Here is a 14,431-nt window from a genome sequence, read left to right on the forward strand (position 1 = left end):
TATAAGCAGGAACATCTAGTCAGCCAATCACCATTCTTCTCTCTTTCCTCTATGCTTTCCTCATGCTTAGACAACAATGCTGGTTGGTAAATGAGGTCATCACAACAGCTGTTTGAATATACTCATTTCTAACTGACTGTTGGAGGTGGAAGAAGTTATTACATTGTTTTCTTGAGTTTTTCATTTTCTTATTCCTAAATATTTTTTATATATATATTTAGATTTAGTTGTTTTTGGAATTAGAACTAGTTGCCTTTTGTTACTTGCATGGATAGAAATTAAATGGCTTATCAGTTTAATTTAGCTAGGATCTTACAGGAAGGGTTATTCCTTTACTATACAGGCAAAGTCCTTGATCTGTAAGAGACCTGATGCTCTAATGATATAACTACTGTCTTTTATTTGTATTAATGGTATATAAATGCTAGTCTGAGGGAAAACTACCCAAAATGTTGGGCAGTTTGACAAGTTTGTAAAGAGCCATCAGCTGGGTTGACTGTGGCAAGTTAGTACAGCCTCTAGCCTACCAGGTAAGGTTTGATTTTCAAGAAGCAATCAGAAACTTGTTTTTAAGATTTCTTTCAATTTTCTCCTGTGAATGTTGATGCTGGCTAGCCTCCAAAATTCATTTCCACATAGTCAAAAACCTTAATCTAAGCCTGTGGCTCAAGTGCTGGGTTCCCATGCCTTCCGCTTGGTCCAGACAATCCAAAACAGACCAAGGTTCAGGACACGGATCCTGAGCCTCAGGTGGAACCTGCTACTACCACCAAGGAATCTGCTCCACAAGAGGTTAAATCGGTAATGATACAGTGGGCAAAAGATTTTGGGTATAATATTCAATTTGATGAATGGGAAAAATTGTGGAAAGAGAATATAAAATTTACTGCATGCACGATACTGAAAGAAAATGTTATGAAAATGTTTTATAGATGGTACATCACACCTGTAAAGTTAGCAAAGATGTATAAGATGTGTAACAAATGTTGGAAATGTAAAGAAAAAGAAGGGACGTTTTTTCATGTGTGGTGGGAATGTAAGAAAGTGAAAAGCTTTTGGGAAATGATATATAATGAAATGAAAAAAATGTTAAGATATACTTTTGTAAAAAAACCGGAGGCTTTTCTTTTAGGGATTGTAGGAAAGGATATAAGAAGAAAAGACTGTAAACTCTTCCAATATGCAGTAACAGCAGCCAGAATCTTGTTGGCCCAGAAATGGAAACAAGAGGAAATACCGACGATAGAAGAATGGAGACTGAAAATGACAGACTATGCGGAATTGGATAAATTAACTGGGAAAATCAGATACACCAAAGACCAAAAGTTCATGGAAGACTAGGGAAAGTTCGTAGATTATCTGAAAAACATATGTGGCGTGAACACAACGCTAGTGGGATTTCAAGAGGCACTGTAAAAATGTTACGAAAAAGGAGCAATGCTGCAGCGAGCTCCAGGTGGCTGGATAGCCAAACAGGATGTTGATGTTATGGGACTGTACCGTGGGAACAAGGGACAGCCTATTCAGTGTACTGAGCACCGGATGTTAGCTCAGAGTGTCACATGACCCTGTACTGGAAGTACATGGGAGGAGTTTTTCTCTCTCTGCTGTTGGTGATGAGAGTGCAGTCACGTTTTCTCTGTACTGCTGGAAGGACAGAAATAAAGGCATGTAAATACATTTCTGTCTGTCTCTCTCCCCTCCCTGGGGAGGAGTGGTGTGTTCTTCTCACGTTGAGAAGGATCGCCGATTGAGACCTCGCCTGATCTTGCCAGGAGTCGCAGACAGGGAGGTCAACAAGGATTCAAGCCGGGCACCTGGAGGGTGGCCAATCCCTCTGACTTTTGGCTTGAATCAACAACAAATGGAGAAGTATTGTTAATATGAAATAGTGGGAGAAGGGAAGTATAATGGCAATACGAAAGAAGGGAATGTGTAACTAAAGTTATAAATATGGATGATTGTCAGAGACGCTGAAGGAAGTCCAAAAAAGAAACAATTTGTTGCAATGTTGAAAAGGCATGCAACAGAACTTACAGGATGAGAGGAGGTTATTGCCAGCACAAAAGCAACATAGGCAGCTGCTCTCCATTTTTGAAACTGTCATTTTCATGCCTTGATGGCTGGACAGGGCTCTGGTAAAGTATTCTATACGATTCTTCTGTTTAGGGCTAAGAACATGGTGGCTCTGGCTTGGGTTAAGTGGAAGGGAACAATGCCTTTTTAATGGAACGTCCTTAACATTTGCTTGGGATTATAAAGTACAAAACTCCCCGAAATCCTTCAAGGATATAAATACAGTGCTGCTCTTGATGGTCAGACTAGATGCACAAGTAGTGAGAGCACACTGGGAACACAAAGACTGCCTATGTCAGGTCACCCCATTGGTCTTTTCTAGTCCAGCAGCATGTTAAGCAGGGCATAAAGGCCAAAGCACTCAGCCCCTGGGCTGTTGTGTCCTTCTTGGTAACTGTCTCTGAACATGGAATATCCATTTAGCTATTATAAGGAATTGGGACATAGGGAAGGAATGAAACGGAACAGTATCTGATGACTGCTCCATAGCACTTTAGAGTGTTATGACCAATGGCTACAGATCAGCACACTAAACTGTGGCTAGAAAAGTCATGAATAGGGAGAATATTATTATGATTATTGTTGTTGTTATTGGATCTTACTTCACCATCTGGTCCAATTGCCGGTGTCTGTCCTTCTGCAGTTTCAGCCTTCTGGAAATAAAGGAAGAACATTAATCCTTTGTTAACAGAATAGGAAATTGCATTTTTAAACACTTTATTTACTTAAGGCACTTTTATCCCACTCTTCAGCAAAAAAAAAGGCTCCTAGATGTCAGCGATAAAACATTTCTTGCCTTCAGCCTTACAATCCAAGACACGAAAAGAAAAGGGATTGTGACGGAGGAGGTAAAAACAGCAACGAACCTCAAGCAGCATTTCTCTTAGTTACAGAGTGCAGTGACCAACTAGAATGAAAAGATTACAAGGAGAAGAGGAACTGAAGTTGCTGGTCCTTCAGCTGAAGCTGTGGGATGCTTCTGATATATCCCATGTGCCCCTACAGTGGGTTCCCTATTCTAAGAAACTGGCATTTATTCATGTACAGTAAGTCCTTGATCAGGACTCCCCTGGAGAAGTTGCTTGATCTTGTCCACCAGCACAGACTGCTCTGGAAAAAATAAATTTCCAGAGGCAATGCGTGTACAGTGGCATCTTGATATGAAAGAAGTGTCCACTGATGTGGCCTAGAATAGAAACTTTCCCATGGCAATATGTGTTCCAAAGCTTGGGCAAGAACTATTATTTCTGCTGTCCTGCTGGAGGCCATAGATGCCATGGTGAAGCAGAACTTCTCAGTAGGAAGAGTGGGGATGTGCCTTGTGCAGTATCTATCATTGCTCACTTATGCTGAATTCTGCAAGTGGAATGACTTTTGTCTTGACTCATGAGAAACCCATGATCCTTCAGGTGGTTCAAAATGATCTGTAGGTCATGGTGAAAACAAGAGGACTGGCTTAATAATTGTCAAGTTAACAGTAGACATTGACTTAACCATTCAGTTTGATCCCCTCTGAGAACTGAAGTTTCAATCACTGCTAGTGCATTTAAAATGCCTTCTCCTTCTGAATCAATCTCCTCCGTATAATCCAGGCATCCCCAAATTCGGCCCTCTAGATGTTTTGGGATGACAATTCCCATCATCCCTGACCACTGGTCCTGTTATCCAGGGATGATGGGAGTTGTCGTCCTAAAACATCTGGAGGGCTGAGTTTGGGGGTGCCTGGTATAATCAAAGTCATCATGTGCCCTCTGGAGGCCCACATTTGACACTGCAGGGCTAACATTTGTGGGTGATAATGGTGCTGGCTGGAGAGCATGCCTGCAGCGAGTACAGGAAGAATCCTGGATGGTTTTGTACTGAAGAAAAGAGTCACAGTGATCCTTTGTAAAGTAGGTGCAGCACTATGAGGATCTCATTCCTGGTTGTGGCTACAACATCAACAACTGGGGTCAACCAAGGAACACTACCAGCTCCCTGAGGACATGCACATTGACGGGAGAGGAGGATGGAACTTGCCCCCTATATTGAGGCAGTCCACGAATACTTGACCACCCTGACATAATGCTGTCATGATGTAATGCCGAGCATAGTTTTGGAGACTATCACCCCTTTTCCTGTAGGAGTATGGGAGGAGAGGGAGTAAAAAACAGGTAATAACAATATAGGCAACAAACCAATGTAGAATTTCTTCCTCCTTTGCTTTCAGACAAAAAAAAATTTAAAAAGAATGTTGAAGAAGAGGAGACTGGGACCAGGAGAAAACAAACAAGGGACTAACAGAATGGAGGAGAAAAAACAGGCCTGAGGCTCAGGAATAAAACGCAGGAGTAGCAAGTACGATCTGCTCCAAGCAAAAGCATAAAATGAACTGAAGGACCAGGAGAAGTCTCCAGGAAAAAGCTGTTCATGTGATTCTTGCCTTCCAATCAATAGGGGAGATTGTAATCCACTTGGATACCTCCCATGCTCAATTGAGAATGGGTATATAACTTGCTCACTGCATTACCAAGACCCACATTACAAAATTTTAAAGATCTAGTACAAATACAGCAGAAACATGTTCCAAGGCAACATATAGAAAATTGGAAGCTTTAAAGGAAATCAATTCAATTTAATTAATTGCACTCAGACACAGAAACATCTATGTTCCTTAAAGCAGGAAGTTTTTGAGAAGGGACTACAAACCGGCTGCCTGCTATGGGAAAGGGATTTGGAGCAAGGTATTTCCTTAGATGTCCAGAAATGGCTATGGCAACGTGTTCCACAACAAAATGTGAAGAGCTGGTATGTTTTGCATATTCTGGACCTTCTAGGCAGCTTCAAAAGATGACGTGAGAAATCTAACAGGTTATGACAAAACAGTTAGATCCTTTAGTCATATTATTTGTTCATGAAAAAGGACTGGTTTTAGCATAAAATGTTGAAATGGTAATCTATTTAACAACAATTGCTTTGTGTGTGTTTTATTTATGGATATTGTGTGATCTATTCTGATCTGCTATGATACCAATGCTATGTTGTTTATGCCAAAAAATAAAATAACTAGAGAATTGGACCCTGTTCAGAAGCACACAACCAAAGGCCTGAAATGAAATGAAAAGCATCTTCCAACCCAAATGCTTATACGAAGTTTGCATTTCATCAGACTTATTGATCATAGCAAGTTAATGAACTCCAGGTTACCTTCTTTTTCTTCTTCTTCTTTTTCTCCTTTGCAACTTGGGCAGCCTTGTGCTGTCTCACCAGCTCTGTGAGGTTGGCCACATATTCATCTGTTTGCTGAAGCAGGTAGGCTAAGCGCTTATCTTTCTTTTGATCAATTAGCTTACGGTACCCTTCTTCATCTTCAGCCTTTAAAAAAAATGCTTTAAATTAGGAACAGCAGTAATTTAAAACAAAGTGTACCAAACTGCAATCTACTGCAAGCTCAGCTGGGTAAAGTTTATGCCTGAAACATTTCTAGTTTCCAATCTTGAAACAAACCTTACCATCAACCTGCGCATTCTCTCCTTCTCAATTCTCTCATTCTCTTTCTTTTGCTCACGCTCAGTATTGGCATGGTAAGTGGCCACAGCCTTTGTAAGTTTTTGAATCTTCCCTGTGACAGACCGGTGGTATTCTTTAAAATCCTTGGCATGCTGAAGAATGCTATTGAGGTACTCCTAAAAGGAAATGTGATACAAAAGGGATTAATGAATGTATACACCTGTGACAGAGCCTCTTAAGACTGTTGGCAATCTACAACTGTGATATCAGCAATCACAAAATGCCCATTACAAGTGTATTCAATTGCATATTAAGCCCAGTGTCATTCTTAGCTGTTGCAAATTTTCTGCAGGATGTTACTGCTTTCACTAATTTAGGTTTCCTTCCTCCAGCCAAAATCTCAATTTCTGCTAGTTATTTCCTTTAGTCTTATCTCCACAAAGCCAGAAGCAGCCAAACAGAGCGCTCAGGGTGAGGCAACCTCCAGGGAAGCCTAATGTACACCAAGCTGCCCACAAACTCCTGATGGGAACACCAAAATTGTTTGTGAGGTAGGTTCAGTCGTGTGAGAATGGTAAGCAAAAGGATACTCAGTGAATCAAAAACATTTCCTCCTCAGATACAGAAAATGGCCAAAGGTGAACAAGGAGTGAACATGACCCTATCCTATAGATAGTGAGATACAGTGGAAAGAGGTTTGGGATTGGACTATGAAGACCTGGGTTCAAATCTCTACTCCATTGTCATCATCCCTAACTCAGCCCTCCAGATGTTTTGGGATGACAATTCCCATCACCCCTGACCACTGGTCCTGTTAGTGAGGGATGGTGGAAATTGTAGTCCCAAACATCTGGAGGGCTGGAGTTTGCCTATGCCTGCTGTAACTCACCTCACAGGGTTGTAGCGGGAATGCTACTCAACAGTCCTAAGCAAAACAGTGCAGTGTATTCTTATTTAAGATTTTAATCATTGTCTATGTTTAGGCAGTTCCAATACTGTACATGATAATCTGAAAATACAGGAACTGTTTTAGTAGCTAAGATGTTTATTGTAGAGAATGTTAGAAATCTCATCTACCTCCCTCTCTGGATAAATAGGCTGGCGATATGCTAACTTTTTATGCTAAAGAAATTAGACCTACAGCGATGGATACGAAAGATGGTAACTCCATATTTTCAATAGCTCTTTGAGCAGTGATGCACCTAGTTCTTCACCTCCATTGTTGCCATGCATTTTACTTCCCTTTATCTCTTCTTTTAACCCTCTAGCCTTCTCAACATTTAGGAGTGATTTCAACCCCACCACCTAATTTTCCTTCTCCTCATTCAAGACATTGATGGGGTTACTTTGTTTGCTGCATGTTAGTTACCTACAAAAATGCAGTAACTTCATGTAGGAAAATAAAATGGAAACATTAGTAGTATAATAAATGTTCAACGGCACTGCTCTTTTTGCCACCCTCCTCTACACACCACCATCTCACGTAAAAACAGAAGAATTGCATGCCTGATGTTTTTGCCGGCGTTTTCGTTCTTGTTCAATCTTCTGCTGTTTCTCCAGCTTCTCAGTGATGCGAGCTTCCCGCAGGGACTGCCGTTTGCTACGTTTGTATGCCTTGGCATTCAGTGCTGTTTCCAGAGCAGTATCTCTTCTCATGCATACCACAACTTCTTGACGCAGCTTTGGAACAACAATTTTAAAAGAAAGAGTCAATTCCTATCTGAAAGTTGAGAAAGGAGTGGACTAAGACATACACCTGCACGCTGTCACAAGGCATGTACCTGCCAAGTCATTACAAGAAGATATTTTTGCAATTGTCTTTTGTAGTGGCTTTTCAAAAGAAAAAACAAAGCATTAATTGTGTTAGTGTCAAACGGAGTGAATGGAAGTGCTAAACTTAAGGAGAAATTATACATCAAGGTATTTATAGAAATGGTCTCAAAGCCCCAGAATGGTTTAGATCTCAAATATACGTACACATCCCTTAAATGGGTGGGCAAGGTAAGGAAAATGAATCAGGAAGGTTACCTCTGGTGCCTATTCTCCAATATGTTTTAGGGCACTGACGGCCAAACTTGGCCCTCCGGCTGTTTTGGGAGTACAATTCCCATCATCCCTGACCACTGGTCCTGTTAGCTAGGGATGATGGGGCATGTAGTTCCAAGTTTGGCCATCACTGTTTTAGGGGATCCTTCATTTATCAGTCTATTTAAGCAGGGAAAACACACAAGTGACGCTGCTGAAAGCCATGAGACGTACAGTGGTGCCCCGCAAGACGAACGCCTCGCAAGACGAAAAACCCGCTAGACGAAAGGGTTTTCCGTTTTGGAGGCGCTTCGCAAAACGAATTTCCCTATGGGCTTCCTTCGCAAGACGAAAGCCCATAGGGAAATCTCCGGGACAGCGGGAAAGCGCAGCGCGTCTTCCCCACTGTCCTCGGACCTCCTCCGAAGGCTGGCGGCGGGGCGGAGAGACCTCCTCCCGCCGCCAGCCTTCGGAAGGCTGCTCCGAAGGCTGCCGGTGGGGCGGAGAGACCTCCTCCCGCCGCCAGCCTTCGGAAGGCTGCTCCGAAGGCTGCCGGTGGGGCGGAGAGACCTCCTCCCGCCGCCAGCCTTTGGAAGGCTGCTCCGAAGGCTGGCGGCGGGAGGAGGTCTCTCCGCCCCACCGGCAGCCTTCGGATGGCTGCGATCTGAAAATGCTGGCGGGCGGCAGCGAACGCTTCGCTGCCGCCCGCCAGCATTTTAAAAGCCCCCGGGACAGCGGAGACTTCTCTGCTGTCCCAGGGCGATCTGAAAATGCTGGCGGGCGGCAGCGAACGCTTCGCTGCCGCCCGCCAGCATTTTAAAAGCCCCCGGTACAGCGGAGACTTCTCTGCTGTCCCGGGGCGATCTGAAAATGCTGGCGGGCGTCAGCGAAAGCTTCGCTGCCGCCCGCCAGCATTTTAAAAGCCCCCGGGACAGCGGAGAAGTCTCCGCTGTCCTGGGGGCTTTTAAATGCTGGCAGTCGGGAGGAAAGCCCTCCTGTCCCCGGAGCTTGCGGGGTGGGAGGTGGGGAGAAGGGCTTTTCTTCCCACCGCCAGCCTTCAGAACAGCCTTCTGAAGGCTGGCGGTGGGAAGAAAAGCCCTTGTCCCCCCCCCAGCCTTCAGAAGAGGTCGGGGGACAGACTGTCCCCGGACCTGGTCTGAAGGCGGTTTCCATAGGAACGCATTGATTGATTTTCAATGCATTCCTATGGGAAACCGTGCTTCGCAAGACGAAAAACTCGCAAGAAGAAAAAACTTGCGGAACGAATTAATTTCGTCTTGCGAGGCACCACTGTATCCACATCTGAGGTTCCTTTGAACCTCAGAGCCCCAACCACTAGAATTCCAAGCAAGGCAGGACAACAAAGCATATATATATACATGGATAGCCACCTCAAATGGTTGATAGGACTGCCTGCTGAGAGCCTGAAGGGCCCCGCCCTTGCCTCTCTCCACCTGGCTTGGGGCGCGGCTTGACAGGTTTCACAAGGACTGCGGCTGCTGCTTAGCACCGAGGGCGGCTCTTTTAAATTGTTTTTAATTTTTATCTGTGTTGTTTTAAAGACCACCTTGGCTGTGAGCCCTGGAAGACCTGCACCCTGCCTTACTGGCCCTTTCCCATCTGGCCTGGGAGAGTGGAGTGCTGACTGACTCCAGCTACAAAGGCTGAGGCTGTTGAACAGATTCTTGGGCTGGAGTTTTGTTTACGGGGGGGGGGGTTGAGATAGATGTTACTGATATTATTGTTGTATCTTTAGTTTTATTAAAGAATTTATTCATTTTCAATAACAATCTTCCAATTGGAAGCTTTAAAGTTGTAGCTTTAGTTTTAGATCTTATGATTCATGTGGAAATTGTTTCCATTAGGTTGTGTACTTTTGATGTGTTTTATTAATTGTTTATGACTTCTGTTATGTTTGTAATTATGTAAATCTTGCCATGTTGTAAGCCACCTTGAGCATAGTTTCAACTATGGAAAGGTGGCATACAAATAAAATGATGATGATATTGCTCATTATTTCTCTTTTGTTATTCAAGTAACTCCACCTGCTCCTTTTTTTTTTTTTAACAGTACTTAGATGAGCACAACCACCCGCCAAGTGTCCCTCAGGAAGATGAGTTGCCAAACACAACAGAGGAAGGATAGGTAAAGAGGAAAATCCAGGTTCTCTGAAACAAAGTGAGGCCTAGTCTAGGAAAGGCTTTTGGAGACAAAAGGTTAATAATAATAAAGCTAAATTAAAGAAAGCTAAGGATAAATTTAAAAAATGGCTGGGCTGGGTGGAAAATTATTGAGTGGGAGCACTGGAGAAAAGAAGAATGATATGGGGGAGATGCACATGGATTCAATAAAGATATGCAGAAGACCAAACAAAATAATTTGCGGGGGAAGCAGAGTGGAGAAGGAAGACATAACAAGGTGGAGAACTGTGTAGAAAGAGAAGGAAATGCTGAAAGGAGAACAGAAAAGGAAAGAAGAGGAGCATGGATAAAATGGGAGACAAAGAAGCAGCAAAGAAATGGAAGAAAGGAAAATAAGAGGAAAAGAACAGTAAGTGCATTTTGAAGGACTTCTCTACATTGGTATGGCTATCTGGTCATTTTCTCTTTAAAAGGAAAGCTACTGAATTGCCACCTCTTTTAACTATCTTATGATATATAAATATGAGGCAGACATAAATAGAAAATTATTCCAATTCATAACACACAGAGACGTATTTGCCTAAGGCACAAACAAATTCCGGCACTTCAAGCCAAACAGGTAGACCAGATGCTAAAAGACTACTCCACCAAGGGAGTATTGGCAGAAGTTAGCACCTCTTGCTTTCAAGATACATTTCTATGAATACAAAACAGCACTGGCACATCTGACAATTGATTTGGTCCTCTATTATGAAACCATGCCCATATCTAAACAAAAAAATTACCAGAAAAGCAAGTAACTGACCCTGGAAGGTCAGGAGATGGTTGTCACATTTTAAGCTTCTGATTTTTTTGAAATGAAGCTACTCAATCTGAAATGCTGCCTCTTGTACGTTCCATTAAGTTACAAAACCCTGGAGTAAAATATGCGATTCCGATTTCCAAAATAGTCTTGAGCAACAGGAGTTCCAGCTATGGAACTTGGCCTACCTGTCTCTGGAAGTTAAGCAACCGTAGTGCTTTAAGTTCAATGGTAGCTTTGGTTCGCAAGTCACCAGCCAGTGACCCAGGAAGGTTTTCAAGTTCTTGTATCCTGTGAGCAATGCGAGCCTGCAGTCTGACACGGCAGATTAAGACAATGCATTTGTTTAGGTCTTTTATCATGTCTAAACAAGAGATATCAGCTACAGCAGTTATCTACCAAGGGGTCAGGAAGCTAAGAGAAAGGCAACACAGGTTCAAGATAAACCTAAACCCACCCCTCTGCAAAGGGACAAAGCTGTAACACTTGGCTTTGGTCAAACACAGGTTTGCTAATAACATTCTCCTGCTGTTCCAGCATGAGAGCACAATGAAGACCAAGACTAGAATAGTGCTAACTGGCCCTAAAAAGCCACTTCACTGAATGCAGCCTTCATTAAAGTCAACCTGTTGCCCAGAAGCACCAGGGAAACAGTTAAGATTGTAGTAGCTACATTTTTACCTGTACTCCCTCTCTTGAAGGATTTCAACTGGGTCAAGTCCTCTTGGTTTCTGAATTGGAGTGATACGGTTTTGCTTCTGGTGGAGTTGCACCATTGGGGCAGGTTGGGCTGGTTGTCCCGGTGACTGAGTTTGGGGAGGCATTACAGGGGATGCTGCTGGAGGTACCGCCGGAGGTGCTGGTGAAGGACGGCCTGTTGGCTGAGGAGGAATCAGTTTCTGAGGTGTGCTAGTAGGGGCTGCAGCATTTGCCATTGGTCCTATAGAACATTGGTAGGAAGAAGGCTGTTAAAGACTCCCTCGTATAAGAGCCTGATATAAGCACATATGAGCATAAAGACTACAGTGTTTAAGGACCAATTTCTACATGCTGAATAATAGTTTTGTTTTGTTATAATTTAACCCAACCTTCCTGCAAGCAGCTCAAGGCAGAAGATAGTGTTGTTCTGCCTCCCTGCTCATCCTCACAGACATCTTATGAAGTAAGCTAAGAGAAAGTCAACCACTTCCCACTGTGGCTTGCTATGACCTCTGCTGTATACACCTGCCATTCCATCCACTCATACATGAGACTGGCTCTCAACCGCAGGAAATGACCTGAAAAAAATACCACACCCTCTTATAGTGATCTCTATAATGAATTAAAGGAGCACTAAATGTGAACACCTGTTCCACTATCTGGCCTATAATAATAAGCTGGAAACTGTTTGACAACTATTACTATTCAACCACCATTTTATTCAAGCCATTAAGCTGCTGTGATGTCATGGAATGTTCACAACTTTCTAACTCTATTTGGTGTACTTGTCAAGAGAAAAATGAGCCATCAGTAAGAATCTTTCCAAAGAGCAAAATATCTGCTCATCTGGTTTGGGGAAAAAACATAAATATTGCAGGGGCTCTATGGCTGGGAGGAGTGGATCCAAAAATACAGAACATAAAGGGAAAAGGAATCTAACAAGAAGCTGGCAAAACCAGCTACGTGAAATCTCTGATACACTAATAACACCTTCAGCAGTTTGCAAAGCAGCTTCTCCTACTAGCACCAAAACATACCCCCAAACCGCCACCTTGTTCCGATGTCCTCAGACGGCTAGTGCCCATTTTCCTCCTCAAAACTGTATGTTACAAAAGGAAGTTTGGATCCTGCTGAGGCAAGTCCCAGAGGCCTTTTTAAGTGAGGAAAGCAACTATTTTGCTAAACGCAAATTCAGAACAAAAAGAAAGTGGTCTGAATATGCTGCGGTTTTCAGGAGTTGATCTTATCCTACTTGAAGATGACTCCATTTGTCAGGCAGAAGTTCCCCCCCCTTTTTTTTGCCAATGAATATTTATTGTTTTTTAACAAATCAGTGCCAAATTACCTCAAATTTAATACAATAATCCCCAGAAGTTGACTTTCCAATGTGACCTGGAGTTTCTAATGGTACTTATACCTTCCAATGGTGGAAGTTATAGAATTTCTGGATTTGAAATATCAAGATGGCTGAGCAGTTCTGTAATCTTTTTCAGCCTCATGGTGCTGCAGACTAGCTTGGAAGTGTTCAGTTTATGCATGGATGGCAGAATCAATCAAGTCAAAAGATATCCTAGTTAAAGTTTTTAAATCCCATGATTTGAAACCCACTTTGCAGTTATTTAAAGCATTTGTCTTCAACTACTAGAGTGGGACCCAAAGGTGGATCACAACAGCTTGTCCTAAAGTGGGTCACCATTGGCACCACAACAGTCGGGGGGAGGGGGAGAAGAGGAGCTGGGATGAGGTATCAGACAGAGATGTCATAAATTTAATAATCATTCATGCACAAAAATTAGAACTGTAATTCAGTGGCAGTTTTCAAATATCTGAAATGATCTTTTAATATTTCTGAACACATATCTTAAGAATTTTCACTTTCAACTCAGAAAAAATGGCCAGATTGGTATCACTGAAACAATGTGATATGGCATGGATTATATAGGGGTAGCCATACTAGTTTAATGTAATAAAACTCAACAAAACATACAGTTGCATCCTTCAAGTTTTTATAAGATTTTGCTGTTCATGCAAAATGCATTTCAATATACAACTTAAACAAAAAGCTAAGCTTCAATTAATCCTGCCCTCACAAAGGTCTTACCTTCAGGCCAGGGCTTTGGGGGTCCACCAGGGGGCTGCCCGGGCATTCCTGGGGGAACTCCTGAGGGTCCAGGAGGGGGCATGTTAGGCCCTCCCATACCTGTGCATACATTGGACAGACACATACACACAGAGTAAGGTTTTTCTTCCTCCACCGTTTGTATCACTCCTTAAATGGGAGAGGGAGAAGGAGGTGTGGCTCTAGCAGAAGTGGGTTACTCTGTGGCCAATCACCCCAGAATAATGCACTTAAGCTTATACGTACCATGAGGTCTGTTGTAGTTCGGAGGTGTTGGTCCAGGTGCAGGCCCTGGTCCTTGCACTGGTCCTGTTCCAGATACAGAAGGTGGAGGTAGAGTTGGCATTTGCTGCTGCATTCCAGGCATTGGCCTTTTTCCCTGCACGGCCATGTGGAGATGGTCAGGTAAAGGCTGGCCTCTGGCAAGCATCTTGTAGGCCATTATCTGAGCCCTCAGTTGATGCAGCTGATTCTGGTTAAAAGGAGTTGGGCCACGATTCTGCTGCCCTAGCGCTTGGGGGTCAGTACCATCTAATGGGACTCCTCCAGGACCAGAGGGTATCTGGGGGCCAGAAGAAGGACCATTAGCTGGAACTGGACTCGATGCATGTTCAGAACCACCAAGGGGAGAAGGATAACCTAGAGAGAAGAGTGGGCAGACAGACGGAGAGAGATCAATCTGCTGTAATCAAGCATTAAATACAATTCTGTTTTAAACATGCTTTTACATTTTACAGATACTACATTTATCTATTTTTAAATAGCCATTTAAAACGAGAGATTTGTTCAAAATATTTCTTACCCACACTTCACCGTAAGGTTCCAAGGTGGGATACAACAATATAACATACAGCTGTTTTTATTTAAAAACACACACCATAATAATGCCAATATTTGCTAGGAATAAAGAGCATAAATGTTTCAAATGTATGCTGAAAGTCTACAGAGGCAGTTCTCAGTCAGATCAGTAACAGAAAGCAGTTGCAGTGCTGTTACTGCCTGCTACGTCTGCCCAGTTGTAAAAGCAGCAACTTATCCAGTACCACCAAAATTAAAACTCTTTTTCTTGCTTAAAAACGA

The 14,431-nt window shown here is 42.9% G+C and overlaps 1 protein-coding gene across 20 annotated transcripts in view; it reads right to left on the minus strand.

Annotated features, from left to right (window-relative positions):
• The window catches only part of SMARCA4 (SWI/SNF related, matrix associated, actin dependent regulator of chromatin, subfamily a, member 4), a 69,030-nt gene that overhangs the window by 40,531 nt on the left and 14,068 nt on the right, over positions 1 to 14,431 (minus strand). For 11 of the 20 annotated variants that reach the window (XM_053370849.1, XM_053370850.1, XM_053370851.1 and 8 more), the window contains 8 exons: positions 13,598 to 13,990; positions 13,334 to 13,501; positions 11,215 to 11,473; positions 10,722 to 10,848; positions 7,072 to 7,245; positions 5,568 to 5,741; positions 5,263 to 5,430; positions 2,679 to 2,729 (listed from right to left, as the gene is read on the minus strand). In XM_053370849.1, coding sequence (XP_053226824.1) covers positions 2,679 to 2,729; positions 5,263 to 5,430; positions 5,568 to 5,741; positions 7,072 to 7,245; positions 10,722 to 10,848; positions 11,215 to 11,473; positions 13,334 to 13,501; positions 13,598 to 13,990 — 1,514 coding nt within the window. The remainder of the gene's footprint in view (positions 1 to 2,678; positions 2,730 to 5,262; positions 5,431 to 5,567; positions 5,742 to 7,071; positions 7,246 to 10,721; positions 10,849 to 11,214; positions 11,474 to 13,333; positions 13,502 to 13,597; positions 13,991 to 14,431) is intronic. The other 9 variants (XM_053370863.1, XM_053370856.1, XM_053370864.1 and 6 more) reach the window with 2 other exon arrangements.

The sequence above is a fragment of the Podarcis raffonei genome, chromosome 17 (assembly GCF_027172205.1).
Source record: "Podarcis raffonei isolate rPodRaf1 chromosome 17, rPodRaf1.pri, whole genome shotgun sequence".
Lineage (NCBI taxonomy): Eukaryota > Metazoa > Chordata > Lepidosauria > Squamata > Lacertidae > Podarcis > Podarcis raffonei.